At 39.5% G+C, this 22,272-nt stretch overlaps 2 protein-coding genes across 4 annotated transcripts in view; one reads left to right on the top strand and one right to left on the bottom strand.

Annotated features, from left to right (window-relative positions):
* Nucleotides 1-737: 737 nt before the first annotated feature.
* On the top strand, nt 738-16,028 carry zgc:162879 (ras and EF-hand domain-containing protein). 3 transcript variants are annotated; one of them, XM_050073911.1, is made up of 17 exons: nt 738-1,375; nt 3,655-3,807; nt 5,836-5,926; nt 6,273-6,368; nt 8,434-8,511; nt 8,601-8,716; nt 8,810-8,878; nt 10,607-10,688; nt 10,826-10,896; nt 10,999-11,188; nt 11,270-11,371; nt 13,124-13,268; nt 13,358-13,439; nt 14,265-14,379; nt 14,484-14,597; nt 14,708-14,784; nt 14,875-16,028. In XM_050073911.1, exons 1-17 carry the CDS (start codon nt 1,065-1,067, stop codon nt 14,975-14,977), a joined length of 1,995 nt encoding a protein of 664 aa, XP_049929868.1. In that variant the 5' UTR covers nt 738-1,064; the 3' UTR covers nt 14,978-16,028. The 3 variants fall into 3 exon arrangements, with proteins under 3 accessions (XP_049929868.1, XP_049929870.1, XP_049929869.1); XM_050073913.1 differs by lacking the exons at nt 738-1,375; nt 3,655-3,807 and adding an exon at nt 5,471-5,686; XM_050073912.1 differs by lacking the exons at nt 738-1,375; nt 3,655-3,807 and adding an exon at nt 5,471-5,710.
* Nucleotides 16,029-16,167: 139 nt separating this feature from the next.
* The window catches only part of fkbp16 (FKBP prolyl isomerase 16), a 45,665-nt gene continuing 39,560 nt past the window's right edge, over nt 16,168-22,272 (bottom strand). The window contains exons 5-8 of the mRNA XM_050073914.1: nt 20,670-20,851; nt 20,352-20,429; nt 16,825-16,962; nt 16,168-16,739 (exon numbers count right to left, since the gene is read on the bottom strand). Coding sequence (XP_049929871.1) covers nt 16,653-16,739; nt 16,825-16,962; nt 20,352-20,429; nt 20,670-20,851 — 485 coding nt within the window. The 3' untranslated portion in view covers nt 16,168-16,652. The remainder of the gene's footprint in view (nt 16,740-16,824; nt 16,963-20,351; nt 20,430-20,669; nt 20,852-22,272) is intronic.

Below are 22,272 nucleotides of genomic sequence, written 5' to 3'. Positions count from 1 at the left end.
ATGGATAATTTTTTTTTATTTGAATGACTCGTGATTTTAGAAAATAAAACAATTCCTCTCATTATTTATTAAATGTTCACACTGATAAACTTTGTTTCCTGTAAATACACACTCATTCTGACTTTGAATCCTGCAACATGCTCCAAAAAAGTTGGGACAGGGGCACATTTACCTCCATGTTACATCACCTTTTCTTTTGACAGCACTCAGTAAGTGTTTTGAAAGTGAAATTTCTTCCTTAACATTGACTCAAAGGCCCCCCAGAATCTTCAAAATTTAAAGATTGTGTGGAAGAATGGGCCAAAATCCCGTCTGAGCACTGTGAGGGATTAGTTTCTCAATACAGGAAGTGTCTTGAAGCTGGCACTGCAAACAAAGGCTTCTCTAAGTATTGAATTTCAGGTAGTGGGTTAAATATTTCTCCCTGTGTCTTTCCTCTTTATGGATTGAAATGTTAAAACGTCTTTATTGGTGTAGTTTTATTGAGTTTATACAAGTGTCTGGTTTAAATTTCATGTGAATAGCTCCATTGGAATTTATATTTATATGCACTTTTTACACAGCGTCCCATTCTCTACATATATAGCCATAATGTTCATTTTTTAAATACTTTTAATTGTATTTCTTGCCTTTTTAATCTCACAGGGTGGAGTCAGAAACACACTCTGCAAACCGAGGGGAACAAAGAGGAGTGTCTGATAAACTCTCATGCACCACACACCTTAAAGGTAAACAGAGGTAAGCATTTGCGTATCTGTTGTGTTTCTATTGTATCACAGCTCCACAACACACAGGGATGACATCTAACTCAGGATGAAGCCACACACTGGCACTGGCACTGGAAGTGGCACACTGGGTCCATTGATTCGGATGATACCCGCCTACAGTGAGACCTGGACCAATGGGTGTCTGTGTGGTACCTGTGTGAGGCTCCATTGAGACTTCACTAGAGGCTTTTATTGTGGTTGGCACTGAGCCGAGGACACTTGGTGGGACAGAGGAGTCGGGTTGACTTTTAACATCACATTTTAAATACGTTGTGTGTGTGTTTTTACTCATCAAACATGGACCGACCGAGCCTCCGTAGACTGTTTTCTGCCTGTGATGTGAACAAATCGGGTAAAATCGAGTTCGAGGACTTCACCGCTGTCTGTCGCGAGCTCAACGTCCCCGAGACTCACATCAGAACTCTCTTCGACAAGTTCGACGCGGACGAGGACGGGTACATCGACTACAGCCGGTTTTCGTCCCGGTTTCAGGAGGTCTCAGAGACTTTGGACTTGGCGGCTCTTGGAGCTGGGTCGTCCCCAAACCAGGGCTCACCATGGGAGGACTTTGTAGGCAGGACAGATGCGGCGGCTCTCCTCTCAGACAGGTAAACTCACATCCGGTACCGCTGTGCGTTAACCGGTGTTAGCTAGCTAACGGCTACTCATGTCAGTTGGACGCTAGCTAACGTCAACGGCTGCACTGTGAACCTGTTGGTAGTTTTAGCCTAATTTAATTAACTCATTTTATTTCATTAACATTTAATTAACTTAAACATAGATGTAGTAGATACTTTTCAACCGTTTAGTCTTAATAACTCAGCCACACACAAAAGATAAACGTCGAAGTTTAATATAGATTTAACGGCTCTAACGCCGCACACATTAGTCACACAGGTGTAACGTTAAATGGCGAGCTAACGTTAACGGTGCTAGTTTAATAACACTAATCCACTTTTAGGATAATAAATAACATGGACAGTCTTTTCCTTATTATCATTAACACTTTAACACAATGGCCTGTGTTCATAATATGGGAAACAAACTTAAAAACATACGTAACGTTATATGTATAGCTGTTATCTCAGTGTATGTCACTGTATGCCATTTTAGTTCATGGGCCACATACACCCAACTTTAATCTCAGAAGGTCCAGACCAATAAAACCATAACACAATAACCTATAGGTAATACCACTTACAATATTTTCTCTTTTTGTGCAAATAATTACAAGAACATTCTGTAGACGTTCATCCTTTGCAAAACAGGTGAAGAAAATAAGTGTAATTTCAACAGTATGTCTCAGTTTTTCCACATTCAGTCAGTACATGTTCATTTATACATACGTTTCCTGATACAGCTTCTTTTGAACTGAAGCTGCTGTCTGACAATATTTTACACAATGTTCAGTATCTTAAATCATGGTCACAGTAAGTATTCATTGTTATATCAGAGGACTGTATTCTGCTCAGGGTGGAAAAGCCTCTGAAGCTGAATTTATCATGAAGTAGGCAACACATTGTTTAATTTGCTCCCAACACTTGGCACCTTTTAGTTTAGTCATCCAGTGGGCCAGATTGGACCCTTTAGCAGGCTGGTTCTGGCCCACAGTCAGTGTGTGCCTATGTTAAGTGGGTATTTTATTTTCAAAGTTATGGAGGAGAGAAAACTCCAGAGAAAAATCCATAATTAACTGCTGTTGACCAAACAGTGAAGATTAAGAAAGGGAAAACTTACTATAATTAACCATAATTTAACCAGTACGTATGGCAGTTTATTAATAACAAGGGCAACATTAATAGTTGGCAACTCAACATCTTATGGATCTGCTAGTTGAACATTTGAGACAGAGATTTGTGAAAGCTGTTTTCCAGTTGTTTTGTCAAATCCTACATGAGAATGAGAGTCTGTGTTAACATTTATTTTGCTGCCTGGCTGTTCAGGTGATATACTTTGTATTCACAGTTATGTCTGTGAAATGATTAATGAGCTTTATTCACATCCACCTGTTGCTGAGTCAGATGGTGTGATGCTAATAATAATCCTGTGTGGGATTTAACACAATGCCATATTATTTGTTTTGTAAAATATTGTCAAAGTTTAAGTTAAAAGATGCTGACTGTTGACTATAAACAGTTAAGATTTAGAAAATGAATACCCAGCCAGAGTTAAACCAGTGTTAGCTCTTATGGAAGTGTATTAATTACAGGGGTATTGTAAGTCGTTAATAACAAAACACAATTTTAAGTTCTTATAGACCTCCAAGTTGAAAATTTGAGTCAGACAGAGATTTGTAAAAGTTGTTTCTTAAGTTGTTTTGGCAGATTCCTACAAGAGAATGAGCCTGTGCTAATATTTATTTTGCTCCCTGGCTGTTCAGGTGATATACTACTGTATGTATTCACAGTTATGTCTGAGTGAAATGATTTATGATCTTTATGCACATCCACCTGTTGCTGAGCCAAATGGTATGATGCTAATGATGATCCTGTGTGGGATTAAAACACAATGGTATATTATTTGTTTAGTAAAATGTTCCTGTCAAAGTTCTACATTTTGCTAAAAATAGCCAAAGGACATTGTCTCCATTTGTTCGATCTAATTTTAATCTTTTAGTGACAGTAGCCTAGATGTTGTGGTAGAATCTGAGTGTTTCAAATGCACCGAGTGTAGAGATTGACAGTGGATCATGCTACATGATTGGCATGAAAAGTTTAATGTTTCGATCATTGTTCCACTTTGAAACTACCAGCTTTAACAGCCACCTTTCAGGCCCACGAGGCTGAGTATTTGACGCCAGAGGGATATATTTTGGGCGGAGTATGACACTGAAAAATGTCACTGACCTGTTCATTGCTCACAGTAACTATTTGTTCTCCTCCCACAGTCTCAGAGAGCAGCTGGCTGATCTTTACCAGGCCATTCACTCCTCTGCAAACACGACGCTGCTGCAACAGTATGAAGAAATCATCCACTCTCTGATCAGTCAAAGCCTGGACAACAGACTAGAGTGTGAACAGCTGGAGACCAGTATAAAGCGGTGAGGACAAGTGTCAGTGTTTTATTATGTGGAGTCAGCACACTTCAGAACATCTGACTAGTGACATGAAAAGAAACAGAATAATAAAAAGATAATGGGCCATTATTTAAACAAGTCATGTTACATAGATGTTAATCATGAGGGACACTGCTTATATGGCTATAATGTGTGTATAGGCAGAGTCATTCACTACTCAGTGACTGTTTCAAAGTGAACTTGTTGGCAAGTTAGTTTTTTTAGCTTTGTAGAATTTATTAGATAATCATAATTGTCCTTACTGTGACCGAACTTTTTATCACAGAGCAGTGGTGAACTGCTCCCCTCTTGTGGCTGTATACCAGAGAGACAGTGGCTATAAATTCCCCAGACTCTGACTCCAGTGCATCAGCTGGGATAACCAGCTTGGTGTAAAGCTGCATTTATTGATTATAGCCCGCTAGACGAGAGGGCAGAAAAATATTTGAAAAAAAAGCAGACTAACTGTGCGTTCCAATACCCATTATATCATACTATATAGTATACCACAGAAAGATTTAGTATGTCCCAATACATAGTATATCAAATGCAGTATGCCAAAAATACCAGGATGTTCTACTAGATCCAATCTGATTTTGCAGTATGCAAGCCAGCATGCTTTTCTGGATATTCTGATCCACAATCCTCTGCACAGCGGATGATACGTCGCATCTGCTGACCCGCAAACAGATGACAGCTGTCAGAAATTGCAATGACAGATGACTGCGAATTCAAGTAACTGATGACCAGTCGAATAGTAATAACAGGAATATTAATTTTTGAAGAGAACAAAATAATCCTAAATATTCCCAACAAAAGATACGAAAATAAAAATGACAGAGAACTGCAGATGTAATTTCGCTGTCGCAAATTTAGTATGTTAGAATCTACAATCTGTGCTGTTATAATTCTAAAGGTAAACTACATACATTACAAAGTAACAACAGCAGAGGTCTGCGGGTTGATCTCCATCGCTGGCGAACTAGGTAAGTGGCGTTCATCTAATGTCCAAGGTAACAGATACAAAAGCAAGAGGGTCAAAGTTCAGGGCTTAATGTTATGAGAAAGACGTATGTCCCAATTGTGTGCATACTGCATGCAATAGTACATACTTTATAAAGGCAGCTGCAGCACATACTAAAATTAAAAAGAAAAAGGTTTTTGTTGGTTTGGATACTGTACAGTGTTTTCAAGATACATTGAATGTCTAAATCAGTACTTAATGAGTAGTACTGCATTCTTGAATATTATCCTGAGGTCACCCTAGTGTAGTTGGCATCAGAGAAAAGAAGAAGGAGCTTGACTACAATGCTACTTTAAGATTTTTCACAGTGGTTACTGAAGCTGAACAATGATTGTAAATGCTGCAGGCTGTATTTTAAAGGCTTAAGGAAGATGTGAGTTAAGTCTTTTAATAATTTCATTTATATCTGTGAAGTGACCCGTCACATAGCACCTTGCATCGACTATTGAATTTCACTCCTACACATGGGAGTGAACTCTGTCTGAGCTGTTTTTGTTGAAGCTCTGTCTGTGCTTCAGTAACTGCAAGGCATTAGAAAGGTGACATTCCTTCTTCAAGGAAGTAGGAAGACTTAAATGTGCTGCTCTGCCTGTTCTTTCAGTCCTTTTACAAACTGGATATACCCATTTTTGTGCTGACGTTTCTACTATGTTGAAATAAATATGTTTGAAATCTTGGCGTTAAACTTTTACCAAACTAAAAATAAATCATATGCGAGATCTCATTGAGAAATTTCACTGAAGCGCTCAGTGCACCTGTGGAGGCTGTCCTTCCCTCAACTCTGGTTGGTTCACGGTGTCTTATCTGATGAGAGCAGAGCAGTGACGCCACATCAGTCAGGTAGAATTGACAAAAGGATTATAGGTGAATGGATTCTTCTTCTTATTCCTGCTGTATTAATCTATTGGACAACTATTAGAGGATCTGCTTTGATTCAGCTGCAGTGAGGCTGCCAGTACAAACTTGACCGTACTTTTTTCTTCAAACAGAGCTGAGGAGATGAACAACAGTCAGCTGGCAGAACTGGAGGACGATATACAACAGCAGCTTGCCAGAACGGAGGAGAGGGTGAGAGACGAGGTAAGTGTGATACCTGCAGAATTTACAGTGTATGATTGCTCCTGTGATTTACTCCAGTATTTACAGAGAAATGTATCAAAACAGACAAATTTACGGTAATAAAAGCAGCTTCACTTAATCAATAAACAGTACACTGAGAAACTGACGAGAGGAATGTATTTTATTTCATGGCAAAGTGGAAATTTCAGTTCACAGCTCCTCCTGAGCTACCTGCATATTTGTGGTGCGGCACACAGCAGCAGGTTGCATGCCTCTTCACAAAGAGCCTCTGTTAAGGCAGATGAAAGCCCCTCTTCAAGGCCCGAGTCGTTCAGCACCTCTAACTGCTTTGGTTTCATGTTTGTAGGAGCGCAGGAAGATGGAAGGAGTCATGGTGACCATGCAGAGGAAGCACGAGAACGAGGTTGCAGACCTGCGTGCAGCTGTGGACAGACTGTTAAAGGTAGGTTATCACACACAACATGCTTTTTATTTGTTCTTCCAGGGTATACAGATTATATAAAGATGATGATAATGTTTTCTTACATTATGAAAAAGAGAGAGAAGAAAGCCAGTGTAAATGAAAGACTCTGGCTTAATTTCTGCTGCACCAGACAAACAGAGGAAGTGTTTTCCAAATGTCTCACAGTTTATAGGTGACCTTTCAAAGGGCAACTTCAAAGACCCTTATAGACGTGATATCCAATGTCCAGACAGTATGAGAGAAGGAGTCAGATTTAGGAATCAGGGATGCTGCTTGGATGCAGTTTGTGTAAGGACAGGCACAGAGGATCATGTTTGACGCTCTATGTACAAACTATGGGAGCTAGACATGCTAGCCCCCATAGTTTGTGTTTATAATCCAGCTACATGCTATTTCTTGTCTTGCCTGCTTTTCTGCCACAGCACCAGTAATGTTACTTTTTTTAAAAATTAAATAACCTGTCAAAGAGCAACAAATCAAAGTTCTGTGAGAGTAGCAGCAGTTTAAACTTGTAGACCTGGACATTAGACATTGCCACCTACAGATAATGTGGTCAGCGCGTGAAAGAGATACACCTATTTTGTTATAGCTGCTGTTTTGTGTGTGTGTGTGTCTGATTACATTTAAGTGCAAGCTAATATAATTGGTAAAAATGGAACATCATTGTCTCACACAACTCCACTTATGTATGTGTACGTAGACGAGGCAACCAGAAGTCCATTCATTCCTATGGGAATCTCTGTGATATGCAATGTGCCTGTGAAACTCCTCCCTTCTGTAGTATTTCGGTCTGGAATTTGCCTCGAGCACGTTTAAAAAATGGAACTTTTGCAGTGGATTTCAGAGAGGCTGTATGACAGTGTGCTAGCTTAATTTACAGGCTGCTAACTGGCTAACAGCTATTCCCTTCAATTCAGTTGCCTGTGTTGATTGTCAGGTGAGAGTTTATGATTAAAAAGAACTTGTTTATCTCATTTTAACACATGGTGAATCTGAGTAATGTTACTCTGCTAAAATATGGTTATACATTATATACAGTCAAATTGTCATTATGACTCGTTGAGCCATTCATACATTTTTTAATGAAATATTTATTTGTTGCCATGCAATATTGGTCCTGTTTTTGTCCCAGTAATGTTCCAAGCACATATTCCAAACTACGGTAAATATGCTGGCAGAAATCATGCTTCATATCACAGGCCCTGTTTGTATCTGGTACTAACGTGCGTGTTGAGTGATCTGATCACAAGAGGACAGCACTAAATGCAAGTGTAAATGACCACTTAGACGCATTGTAATCCAATAACCGCTTGCTCAGGTAGTCTGTGGCGTATTTGACCACATATCTTTTGTAGTGTAAACCCTTAGGTGTCCCAGTGCGTCCCTGACAAGGACTATGTTGTCAGTGCAGGACATGGTGATTGTTTTGGTCACGGCTTCCTAACAATCAGTCATCATCCATCGTTTTACCCCATGGAAGGAGACCTGTTGGATTCTGTTGACAGTGATATTTTCAGCTGTACGGACACAACCGCTAACTTGACTTGTGAGCACGCCAGTGAGCAGTTATTGAGAGTGTGGGTGTAATGACTGTGCACAATGCCCTTTGACTTATTACTGTAAATGACATGGGCAGTAAAGAAAACAGAACACACATGGTCAGCAGGAGACACATGATAGACACAGGTGTGATCTGTGGTGTGTCTTGGCTGTCCACTGGTGTTCAGATCACTGAAATGCATGTTAATACCAGGTGACAAGCTCATAGTTAATTAAAGAGTATAAACACAATTTCTAACCCTGTTGATCACATGGCAGTAATCTTCTATTCATTACCCAGACGAGGCAAACCCTCCCATTGTCCCTTTACGTCACAGAGTAAATAAGACAGTTTAAACACACATAACTGTGTTGCATAATATTAGAACATCATACAGGTCAGTAAGTCTGGAAATGTCTTTCTACATTTTTTTATTAGAACACATTGGCTTATCAACATCTGAAACTGTTTTACAAAATGTTCTTGTAAATGTCTGTTCTCAAGAGCCAAGAGGACTCTCAATCCAACCACACAAAGGAGGAGGTGGTCAGACTGAACAACCAGATCAGTGATCTGTCACAGGTACATCATTTTAGAAAGGTTTGTTTTATGAATGAGTCACATGTATGTTGTGTGGAATAGTTCCAGTTATTAATTAAACCTCCTCACAGGAAAATGAGGAGCTGCGGAGCTCTCTGCTGCAAGCACAGACGAACATCGCCATCCTGCACGCAGAGCTGGACAAGCTGAAGAATATGTACGCAGACCAGAAAGCTCAACATGACAGGTGAGACAGTGTCTTTAAGCTCGGCTCAGTTCATGTCTGTTGACACAAAATATGACCTTGAATCCAGCTCATGTGGCTTTTGTTTCTTTACAGAGAAACAGAAGAACTGAAGAGGATGGTTTTGGAGTACCAGTCATATTCCAGTCAGATCCAGATTCTCCAGTAAGACCGTCTTTCACTTGATAAAGCTGTTGTGCATTTCTGCCAGTGCTTGAGTAAGAGCCTGTAAGTCATAATAATGGGAAACTTTCTCAATATAATGGCTTCATATCTCAAAATAATGACTTCACTTTCTCAGTATTTTGACTGACCACATGATAGGCCAAAGTCAAAATATGAAGTTTCGTATTATTTTGACATATTAGGTCACTATTTGGAGATAAGAAAGTCATTATTGTGAGAAAGTTTCTCATTATTTTGCAATTCGAAGTCATTATTTTGAGAGTTTCTCATAAAAATGACAGGATCTTTTGTTTGTTTTACATCACACTGGCAGAAATGGGCTTTCGTAGTTAAGTGTGGACATTTAGTAGATTTTTTTTTCTGGTGTCCTAATTAAGACTGCAGGGATTTTGTAATACCTTGTCATAAAAAGTTAATAATTACCATCCTTTTTTTTAAAGGTTTGGTTCAACAAAATGAAAAATCCTCATCCACATTTGACTCTGGCTCTATCCAGCCAGGCAAGATAGTTTCAATTTAATTGCTCATGCTTTGAGATTTCTGTTACCACAAAATACAGTAGATGGGAGTTGAATTGTTGTTGTACAAGTTTATTAACTGGGATAAACCCCTTGAGATGAGCCATCTTGTTTTTGAGGGAATTTTGTTTGTGGGGCTCATTTAAAGTTAAAAATCCCTGTCCCAGGGAGAACATGCAAACTCCAGAGTATTTCCATTTTATGTAATTTGTGTTAACCACTCCATTAAACATACCTAAATTACCAGAACAACAGGGCAGTGCAGACTATATGAGGTACACCGTAAAAGAATAAACGTGTACTAATTTGACTTGCGAATGCTTTTCTGGGCTCATGCCTTCATGCTGGTTACAGCTGTGGCCGCAGGCTTTATGTTTTCTACCTGTACATCTGTCTGTCCCAATCTCATGAATGTGATATCTCAAGAAGGCCTTAAGGAGAATTTATTTAAATTTGGCACAGATGTCCATTTGGACTCAACAATGGAGCGATTAGATTTTGGGGATCAAAGGTCAAAGATCACTGTGACCTCACAAAACATACTTTTGGCCATAACTCAAGAATTCACATGTGTATTATGACACAATTTCACTCAAATGTCTCAGAGGATTAAATGATGAAGTGATGACATTTCATATCCAAAAGGTCAAAGGTCAGCGTCACTGTGACAAAGTAATGTTCTGCAAAGACACGTTTTCCTGACCCTTATTCAACACCATCACTCAGGAACAGAAGGAGGACATTTGGTCAGATACTGAAGTGGTGACATCAATCTTAGGTGTTCACCTTGAAACTGTGTTGATTGTATAGATGTTCTGTGCTGCTCAGGGGAAAATCTGTGCGCAGCATCCATGTTTGTCCATCCATTTTGTAGCTTCTTTGCAGCAACATTCATATTTGAAATACCGTCAGGGCTACATATGAGTCTGGACAGATGTGAACTGTAACTGCAACTCGACTGATTCACAGAGGCATACAACTGTGAGGCAGTAATTCTAGTTGTGTAAATGTTTTTTTTTTTTTACTATGTGTTCTATAATCTGGAAAATACCATCCAGGTTATGTTACACTACATACAAAGCACATCTTGACTTACCAATACAACATGTTTACCACACCACAGTTCCTGAAAGTAAATGTTTGTATATGTATGTGACTCTGTCTTGTATTTCCTTGAACACATCATCAGGGAAACAAACAAAAAGCTGTATGACAGTAATGACGGGCTGCGCTCTGCGTTGGCCACTGAAGTGGTTGCAGCCAAAAGGAGGGTGAGTCCTTTGTTTCCTGATGACATATTTCCTCATACCCACTGGCTCTGCATCAGATAGAAGCTAACAGTAAATTGTTTTCACTAGTTCAAGTGTAAAAAAAGTTTCCTCCCTGACATTCCTAATCTGCTCAACAGCTGTCTCCCCAAAATGAAATCCCGGCCCGAAGGATGAAGCCCCTCCGGCAGAGCACACTCAACCATGGCAGGTATATAAAGTTTTTTACACACCTCTGTGAATCTGCGGATTGATCTTGCTGAATTAAATTGTCACAGCTAAACCAAGCGTGTGTGTCTGTGCGTTGGTGCAGCTCGGAGCCAGATCCCAGCAAAACGACCTACTCTCATGTGGCCACCTGGGCCGATAAGTACCTGGACAGTGGAGTCTCGTTGCCCATGGACACAGCTGAGAGCTCAGGGAGCGATTACGACAGCGACGACAGTAGGGACTCAGTGGAAACTGTGCACCACAGTTACTCATACATCCCATCTGATGTGGAGGTCAGAACACACTCCAGGTTTAGTTATCGGGTCAGATAATGCCAACATGAAGACTTTAAAGTACTATTTACTTTGTTACAGATATCAGACATGAAATCTGAAGCTGCAGTGTCGATGGCTCCTAGCAAAGCGAGCTCTCTTGCATCATCCCTACGAAGACGTTTGTCTGCATTTTCTACAAAGGTACAGTGGTTTTTGAATGCACAAGACCCCTCCAGTAAGCATTCATTTTGGTGATTTGTTTGTCAAGACTTCTGGGTTACGACTAGACTACATTGTCTTTCAGCCATTCTGACGGTGTGGCTCCAGAGGTGGCAAACAATTTCCACTTGTAGCCTCTTGTCATGGCTTCAAATGTCCACCAGTTGAGAGTAGTTCTATGATATACTCCCTATGTTAGGTTAAAGGACAAAACACATCATCGGCGAACATTGCGTGTCAAAAAATATGCCCCTATTATTGTCACTGTGCAACCCCATACCAGCGGCGGCAGGACGCACCACCCAATGGCACTATATGCCACCGTCCTATTTCCAGCCTCACCACTCCTAGAATTAAATGCATTTTTCCCCACTCGTGCTGCTTGTACGTACCAGCTCCCGGAGCAGCTCGACTCCTCTCCTCACTATTGATGCAAAGAGAACTCTGTTGCTGTGTCACGTGTGTGACAAAGACTGGATGAAGAGAGACTCCTTGTTGAGGTTGAAAAATATCCCAAGCTTAACGACCCGCAATCCCGTCATTATAAAGTCAATGGCCAAAAAGATTTTGCCTGGTGAGTCTTGTCCCTGGACACTGGCTCTTCAGGTGAGAAATCAAGTTTAATTAGGGGCTGACCACACATGATTTTAAGTTAATGCAGAGGTGGAGGAAATACAGATCTTTCAGTAAAAGTAGTAATAACTTTGCATGGTCGTCTGTGAATGAGCTGCAGCGAATGTGTGCTCGTAGCAGCACTTGATGCGCGTCACATGACGCACAGCGCCGCAGCGGTGCCTTTGTGTTTTTCAGCTCAACAGTCCCAAAGAAGTCAAATTTGCCAGATATTTAAAAAAAAAAAAAAAAAAAAAAAAAAAGCAACAAAAACCCCACAAACAAACATTAGAATTTGTGTAGCAAAGTATTTTTTTTCTTTCCTCCCCTGTTAATCATATCACAACCCCTCAGATTTATATTGCAACCCTCAGGTTCACAACCACTTATATAATCAGTTCAAGGTTTTTCATTTGTCCAATACTTTGTTTATAACTAAATTCTGCACAACTAATGACTTTCCCATCAGCCTCTGTGTTTAGTGCTAATTAGCAAAACTAAGATGGTCAACACGGAAAACATTAAACTTGTTAAACATCAGCACTGCCAATGTTAGCATGCCGATGTTAGCATTTAGCTCAAAGTCTGGCTGCATCTATGTAGCGTCACAGCCTCACAGAGCTGTTGGCACACCTGTAGACTCTCAGTCTTGCGAAAATGTCAAGGTTACATATAACTGTAGCTAACGCTGCAATTTAAATGACTGAATTTCAATGTGCATTTTGAATACATATTGAAATATGGTCACCGAAAGTTGTATAAAATTTGAAAAATGTTTCTTAAACCAAATTGTTCCTGGTTTAAACATCTTTTGACCTGCAGGTAACTAAATTATTTTGGAACAAACCACAACTCACAGTTTTCATCAGCAGATTGTGTTCAGTCATCATCATGTGAGCTAAGTCTGAAACTCGAATCATGTGAGAACAGGTGGTTGTATCATAGACTGGCAGATGTGATCAAAAGCTTCTGGAAAAACAGTAATGCAGACCTTGAGTTTAGGCAAGAATAAACATTCACACTCAACTAATAAATGCCTACTGTTCTCTTTATTTACTACAAACAAAAAGATTTTCCATGTTAAAGAGGGTAAGCTTGTTATCTTCTGTTGTATTTCTGAAGCCTTTAGAAGCCGACATAGTAGAATCTGAGGAACCTACTCCGATGTACCGTCTGGTTTTAGCCGGAGACGCAGGAGCTGGAAAGTCCAGCTTCCTGCTGAGACTGACACTCAACGAGTTCAGGGGAGACATTCAGACAACGCTGGGTAGGTGCCTCAGTAAACACGTCATCATTTCATTTAATACTGACACATTCTTGATATAAGACGTTTGAATCTGCTTTTTCGGTTCTCAGGAGTAGATTTTCAAATAAAGAGGATGCTTGTGGACGGAGAGAAGACGAGCCTGCAGATATGGGACACAGCCGGGCAGGAGAGGTACTGCACTGACTCTTGTGGTGTTTCTTAAGGAAGTAGCAACAGGAAAAGATGGTGTTATTGATTATAAGTGTCAACTTTAAAGGTCCAGTGTGTAGGATTTAGGGGGATAGATTAACAGAAATGGATTAGAATATAACAAGTATGTTTTCTGTAGTTTATAATATCCTGAAAATGAGAATCATCATTTTTTTTAATAACCTTATGCCTTGTTCAGACCAAAGATTGGCGACAAGATGAGCTGAAACAGGCAACTACTTACAACGCACTGTTCTGCAGCGTTCTAAAAAAAACCTGCAGGTTCACACCAATACAACTAGATGAGACTGTGTATCATCTCTGTACAACAAATCTCTGTACTACTGTTCTGATTTTCAGTTTTTCAGGCTTATATTGTGGCTGAATATAATTTGTGGCTTCTTAAAATATGAATGAGGATAGTGATAGTAAGATACTGGCTACAGCTGCATTTGTAGTAGTGATGAAACAGTGAAAAACAGAAACAAAACCAGCATCAGATGGACTGTATTCATAATAAATATGCCACAATGATATGAATAACCAGCGGCAATTAATCAGTCAGTGAGAATGTGTGTGCGTGAGGGGGCATAAGCACATACAGCGAGCAGCAGCAATAACCCACCGTCCGACACCAGCGCACCGTGAGGACAGAAACAGAGGTGGGGACGGAGCCCCTGCCGCAGCAAGCGAACATGCCATCTGCAGTCATTTTGATTTGACCAACAGACTTCACTACAAGCTGATTGGCTGTTAAAACAGGCGAGGTGTTTTACATTCTAAAACCAACATTTCTTGTGATTATAGGTTTCGTAGTATTGCCAGATCCTATTTCCGTAAAGCTCACGGAGTCCTGCTCCTCTACGACGTCACCTCAGAAAGCAGCTTTCTCAACGTCAGAGCCTGGGTGGATCAGATTCAGGTAACTAATTGAAAATGCTGATTGACAAATGTTGAATGAATGACAAAAAATGACCAGGCCCTAAAAGCAGGATTATATTTTACAATGTCCTTGTTTTTATGCAGGATTCAACGGACGAGAAAATCCCCATGTGTGTTATTGGAAACAAGGTGGACCTCCGAGAGGAGCTTCCAGAGGGGAGCTGTGTGAGCAGTATGCACGGAGAGAAGTTGGCCAAGGTGAGTAACTTTTCATTCCACATGATGAAAGAATGTTTACGCAGACGCCCGGCCTCCCAGGTGTCTAAATAAACTGACTTCAGTCAGGTATGTCGACGCTTTGCTTGCAGGCATACGGCGCCTTGTTCTGCGAAACGAGTGCCAAAGAGGGAACCAACGTCGTGGAGACCGTGCTTCATCTAGCGAGGTAGGAGGCCGTTGAGAGAGAGAGTGAGTGAGTTTGAGTTTTTCCTCCAAAAACCATGGCAACACTTAGACTTGTTTTCCATTTCCACAGAGAAGTAAAGAAAAATGTCAAACTGAGGCGGCAGTCAGATTCTCAGGTCAGACTGAGTCAATCCAACCCGAAGAAGACTCTCAACGCCTGCTGCGGACTGTAGATGGCTGATATCAGTAGACACGATGGAGCAGAGAAATGATTCTATTTCTTCATGAAGAACAATTTTCTTATGTTTTAACCTTTAGAATATTTAACTCTCAAACCTTTAATATATTTTCATAAATGTTAATTCTCTGATCAAAATGAAGGTTTCAGTTGCACATATAAATGCATGTAATGTAATCATGCATATATTTTTCTTAGGTTTTGTATTTTTTAGGTAGTAAAGTCATTTTATAAAGTAGATAAATTGACTTAGATTTAAGTTAGTTTTTAACTGTCAGCCAGTAAAAAATAGTCTTTTTAAATTAATGCACTTTTTTCTGTTTGAGACGAAACTTGATTCTTGAAAAGACAAAACAAAAAGACAAATTCATTTTTTTGAAACATTTTTATTAAGCATCAGTGTAAGCAATATTACATCGCAGTTTAACGCCTTTAGTTATTGGAGCACTGATCGAATTTTTCTCAGAATTGCAATGTTAAAGGGACAGTTCACCCCAAAATCGAAAATACATATTTCTCCTCAGACCTGTAGTGCTGTTTATCAGTCTAGATTGTTTTGGTGTGAGTTGCATGTGTCCTTCTGCACAGGGTGTAGTTCAGTAGAAAGAAAATAGTTCCTACATGAAACTGCTCACAACAAGGTCTGTGGATTATCTTGAGTAACCAGGTCATGATTTCTGCACAGAGACATTAACGTTGAGTTTTTCAATTGTAATTTTTTGGTAGAGCACCACAAGCATCTTGAGTGCCATCTTGTTCCATTAAATTCAAGAGTAGGCAGACATCTATACGGCCAACATCTCCAACACTCAGCAACTCACACCAAAACAAACTAGACCAGTGGTTCCCAACTGGTGCATCAACAGGGTCCAGATTTCTCCTCACTCATTAGTTCAAGGTCCATCATACTTGCCATGTCGTCTAGCTAGTTTGCTGTCTCTGTTAAGTAGCTGTCTGTTATTCACTCACTGTAAAGCAGGAAACAGCACTTCAGAATCAAAGCTCTGTGCCAAAAATTCACTGTACTTAAAAATAGGGTGTGTTATTTTACAAACTTGACACGTTTGCGAGTCACTTGCGGTCCATACGGAATGGACCCGAGACCCACTTTTGGACTGCGACAAAGCAGTTGGGAACCACTGATCTAGACTGATAAATAGCACTGCAGGTAAAGGGAAAAACATATTTTTGATAACGAGGTGAGCTGTCTCTTTAAAAATGATTTCCATTCACTGAAAATCTGAATCTTAACAAAACTTCAAGGGCCAGTTTTTTGTCTTTTTCTTTTTTTTCTCCTGTGTATCTGTGATACCAATATATTTTCCAGGCCCCTTTTTTATATGTCAAACAGAAATGTAATCCCTTCTCCAAATAAAACAGATGTAACTGGAAAGATGACTGTTAGAAACTTCTGTCTTATCAATCAGCAGAAATCTCTGCTGGTCTTCACTCGATGCTGCACTAGACTGGTTTTCAGAAATACTTCACACCTTTCAATGAAACATTTTTCTACCATGTAAAACTCAGCATAAATACAACTTGAGGCTGCGGTGCTGCTGCGTTGCAAACCTTCTTGTGTCTTCACAGTAGAAACTTTTTAAAATGAACTAATGAGAAACAAACTCCGCACCTGCACACAATGATTTTCAAAGTGCTTCCTGTAGAGGATTTCAGTTTCTTGCAGTCAGTATCATTGACGTCACTAAGCTGCCCAAGGCCACAATCAAAGCTCCGAGTATAAACTTCCAGGAAATTCCCTGTAATACAACAACAGTCAGTCAAAACGCAGCCTGTTGGTCATTAGAGTAAAAACATATTGGAGATATTTCTGTCATGACTTACAGATCGTTTCTTCTTAGAAGGAATCAGGAAAGGTGCGATATTTTCTCCGAGCATCTCTGCTGGTTTAGCTCTCCATTCCTGAGTGTCTTTGCCACCTGATTGTCTTTTGACGAGTTTAGATAACTCGACATGGATCGCCTAAAGAGAAGCAGAGGGAAAAACAAACTGTTAAAAGCTGCTTTGTGTCGATCTAATGAAGGAAATGAAATATTGAATAATAAAAGGTGAAGCTGCAGTTTTGAAAATGTCCAGCAGGTGAGAGCAGAGGTCTGAAACACAGATCTTACAAAGTAGACCAACAAGTAATGACAATCACTTTTAATTTAGCTTTTAAATGCACTTTAAACTTCATCCTAAATGTTCATACACATGACTTGATATCGCAGTTTCTAAGAATCTAAATTGGATTCATCGTTAGAGGTTGTAATTTGTCAGAGTGTATAAAATAAAGCTAAATGCACTCCTGTTTGCACTTCTTAACACTCTCTGTTCTGTCTTTTTTTGGGGATCATCTACAGACTGCACTACAGCAGAGCAGCTAAATCAGTTTTCTCCAAAGTATTTAATCCAGCATTGAGACAAGGGTGTAATTACCAAGCAGCAGATATTTTCGTTTTGTCTAGACAAGACCAGACATATTTGTGACGGTGGCAGTGTGCCCTATAGGTCAGGTCATTGTAACACTGGCAGACTGTGTCTTGTAAACAGCTGAAGGAAACGCACTCCTCACCCTCCGTGAACTCTTCTGAATCAAAGCTGGGCTGCAGCGAACTAAAATACTGCTCAGAAACTGACATTATTGTCCATTTTTGTTGTGATGAACTGTACACCAGAGTAGTTATGTTAATTATAGTGCGGTGTCTATATTGTAGCTGCAAGCGTGACTCTGGCTCCGTCTTACCTTCATTTTACTACTTTTGGAGCGCAGGGCTTTACAGTGACGATATTTAGCTCATATAACGTGTTATTTTTAAGTTAGCTGGACAACTCTGAGCAGTGTGGTCACATCTGTAGACTGCCAGATGTGCAGTTTGCCCGGTCCTCTGTGGAGGATTTGGCAGATTAGACGAACCACACAAACAAGACAGGACAGGCCTTTAACAGAAGGAGCTTACTGGGATCCTCTCTAATGTGCAAACAACTTCTTTTTAAGTCTGTGAACTTTTGTGATATATTGTAACTTGAAAACTGTTATATTCACTGTTGCCTTCTAGTGCTTCTAATGGCCTTACTGCATGTTAACGAAAATCCAATCACAGCTGAGAGTCTCTGACACAGGTGTCAATTATGGTTTGTGAACTGTGGTCAAACCGTCAAACTAGGCAGCTCTGATCAAATATGAATCAGTTTCTCCCAATTTTTTCCTATTTCTCACCTCAGATGTTTTCAGAAACGCATTTTAGTGTTCAGTTTAGCTGTAAAATGAGAAAGTCTGTGAGCCAGCCACCATGTTGGAAACAGTCAAGCTGAAACAAAACACCAGCCAGAGCAAACTTTCTCATTTACAGCTAAACTGTACATCATAATATGTCACTGAAAACATTTGAGACAAGAAATAGGCAATGCAGTCATAGAATCTTGATTCATATTTAAACAGTGCTGCTTAGTTTGACATGTTGGCTGCAGTTCACAAGCCATGACTGACAGCAGCATTGGAGACTCCTCGACTGGCTGTTTTTTGTGTGCCATTGTCAGTTCTAGCAAATGCCATTGGAGGCAGTAGGAGGGGAGGAAGGACATAATTTTTTTTCACAGACTGTCTCATGTACTTCTCTCAGAGTACAGTGACAGTTTCAGCAAATTAAGTCATATAAAAAAACAGTTAACCAACTGCAGCTTTAATGTGGTTGTAAATTAGATTTGTTTTATTTTTGTCTGTCTGTTGTATTTTAATTTGGGACAAAAAATTGGAGGCAGCATGGTGGTACAGTGGTTAGCATTGTCGCCACACAGCAAGAGGGTTCCTGGTTTGAACCCGTGTCAGGGAGCCCTTCTGTGTGGAGTTTGCATGCGTGTAGGCTTCCTCCCACAGTCCAAAGACATGCGGGTTAATTGGTGACTCTAAATTGTCCGTAGGTGTGAATGTGAGTGTGAATGGTTGTCTGTCTCTATGTGTCAGCCCTGTGATAGTCTGGTGACCTGTCCAGGGTGTACCCTGCACCCAGTGTCAGCTGGGATAGGCTCCAGCCCCCCGCGACCTCCAGATAAGTTTGAAAAAGTTTGAGTTCCACACTCAATTAGGTAACTGAGGGATTGTGGGTGTTTTTTGCTTGTTTCTGAATACATTTATATTCATTATAGACGTTATATTGTTTCTTCATGAACTGAATCAGACCGTCAGCTGATGTAAATTGGTGCATAGAGGAATAATTTGGGTCATGTTTGTATAGATTTTTTGTCACTGTCAGCCCACTACTGGTTCAGACTGAAATATCTAGACATCTATTGCAGCAATTCGAAAATGGGGGTACAGGTGCCTCTAGGGATACTTTGGAGTACTGCAGGGAGTACTTAACTTTTTTAAAAAAATGTTAATTAAAATATGATCAGTCATGCATAATTCCTAAAGTAATTATAGTGTAATAAGCTCAACAAAAAAAATATAAATGTTCGATAAACCACATTATATGTTCAATATTACCAGACTTAAATGCTGTAAACTGTCAAGTGCAAACAAACAGTTACGTTCACTGTGTTTCTACCAAAAAAAAAAAAAATACATTTGTTGATCCCTTCACATGTCACCTGACGCCATTATCGGATCTGTTCCCAAGTGCTCGCTCTTTGAGCATGTGTCTCTTAATTTCAAGCAACATTATAAGAGATTGATAAGGGATATCCTCATAGTTCAAACTGCAAAACAGTGAAGGGTGGTGAACGTTTCAAATACAGTTTGAATAATAAAAATTCACTCAGCCACTGTGGAGATATTTGACAAATTTTAGGGCACAGGTTTCAAAGAGTAAAACATCAGTAGGCTGCTGCAGGCGGGTGATGTCAACACACTTACCCAAGGAAACATAAATTAAATATTTGAACATAAAATCCTTTAAAAGTTCTTAATGTGACAGATTAAGATAAATTTGGGCTGGGAAAGGCAGGATCTTGGGACCATAGATTCATTCACATGTTAGCATGCTGATGTTTAGAAAGCCATTAGCGTGGTTGTAGACTCTTAGTGTTGTTGAATAAAGTTTATGTTGGATAAACATGCTGTCTGTGTATTTCTTTCTGGGTCTTTTATTTTATTGTCTTCGATAAAGAATGTACTGTGTTTCTTTTTATCCTACTCAATGTAAAGTGTCTTTGAGGACTCTGAAAAGCGCTATATAACTGTTTTGTGTGATTTATTTATTCATTTATTTATTTGAGGTGTTGGATATCTCCTGGGACACTGCTTATATTTGTATGAGGTCATTATATTATCAGATGCTGGTTGTTATACTTGACAGTGTTTCTTAAGCATTGAAATTAAAATTCTGACTTTATTTTTAACTTTTTACCACAACTCACCCACATAATCTCACCTTGGTGGCCGGCTCCAGTTTCAGTGCCTTCTTTAGCACCTCCATCGCCTCTTTGTATTGGCCCATGTCTGACAACAGCTGAAAGAGAATATAAAAACCTTACAGCAGGAGCAGCGCTGCTGGAACCATAAATCACAACAGGCAGAGAACAGAGAGCAATAATGTAGCACCTATTTCTTCCTCTAAAATAATTAAATCTAATCTCATATTAAACAAATTTCTCTTCCTTCCAGGAATTCTGGCCGCAATAATCATTTATGGGTTGATAAGTATCAAATGAGATGCAGTGATGTTGTCTTTCAGCAGGAGGACTCTCACCTTTCCCGCCCTGAAAAGGGACTTGACGTTGTTTGGTTCAAGGGTCAGAACGTCCCGGCTGGTGTGCAGCGCCTTATCGAACTGCTCCAGTTTGAGCTGAGCGGTGGCCAGGTTGTTCAAACACTTCACCCGGTAGTCACGCACCTCCTCCTCCTCTGCCTCCACGCCACCGTCACTACCATCTGGACAGAGAGACACAACCTTCAACATCTGCTCTACTGTGGACGTTTTATTGAGTCTATTTGTGACAAAACACTGTACACTCAAAAACAGAGATTAGTTATCTAATCTTGAAGAGGACTTATTTAAAAATATTGCAGATAATAGAAAATATTTGGACTTTGAAAGAGGGAGGTCCCATAGGGTGTCATTATAGGGATAGTACATGTGTTTTTTATACAGCTGGATATTGTATCACTGTCCCTGCTGTAACAATTGCATGGTTTCATCATTAGACCCAAGTAACAAGCAGGTTTGTAATACTTGGCACTGAGTATGATGGGTGATAAATGTCAGCAGCTCTGGGACCACATCTGTGTTGATGCACATCTTTTTGTAACAGTTGATATCTAAGATTTATGGTTGAATTTAATCCATTAAGGGTGCATTGCCAAGTTGGATTGTTTACAGCATCATTAAATAACTTTTCTTTTTTTTTTGGCCTCTAAGAGGCAACAACATCAAAACATTATCACCTCTTCAGTTGACATGGTGAATTTGTAAGCAAACAGTTGCCTATTTATACATCCAGCAGATACAGAAAATTATCATTAATTTGGGGCCATGTGTCTGTCCAACTCATGAATTTGAGCTCAATATTCAAACTCCTTTTAACAGTGTTTTTGTTCTCTAACATCTCGTGACGTAAATATCTAGCTGTTGACCTGTTATATATTTTTTAAATAGTTCTACTCTGGAATAATCCAGTCTGTTCTCTACAAAACTGTCACTGTGTTGTTTGCATCAGCCACATGATGGGACAAGAACGGACTACAACGGAGAACCAAGACTATCATCAGAGTAAGTCATGGTATAGTATCTCATAAAGACAGGAAGTCCTAGTCTTTTATGACGTCAAAAATCATCAAAAAACGTCGTAGTATATTGTCAAAAATCATCATCATCAAAAAAAAAAGAACACTATGTCATTAAACATCATCAAACAGGTTCATAGTAAAACACCATAGTATAGTATGTCGTCAAAGAAATGAAAAAAAGTCATAGTATAGTATGTCGTGAAAAATCATGAAAAAACGTTATAGTTTAGTATGTCGTGAAAGATCATGAAAAAAAACGTCATAATATAGTATGTCGTCCAAAATCATGAAAAAAAGTCAAGTATAGTATGTCGTCCAAAATCATCAAAAACCATCATAGTATGGTATGTCATCAAAAATCATGAAAAAAAAGTCATAGTATAGTATGTCGTCCAAAATCATGAAAAAAAGTCAAGTATAGGATGTCGTCAAAAATCATGAAAAAATGTCATAGTATAGTATGTCGTCAAAAATCATCAAAAACCATCATAGTATAGTATGTCGTGAAATATCATAAAAAAACCGTCATAGAATAGTATGTTATCAAAAATCATCAAAAAACGTCA

Source organism: Epinephelus moara, chromosome 20, assembly GCF_006386435.1.
Source record: "Epinephelus moara isolate mb chromosome 20, YSFRI_EMoa_1.0, whole genome shotgun sequence".
Classification (NCBI taxonomy): domain Eukaryota; kingdom Metazoa; phylum Chordata; class Actinopteri; order Perciformes; family Serranidae; genus Epinephelus; species Epinephelus moara.
This window is presented reverse-complemented; position numbering and strand designations above follow the sequence as displayed.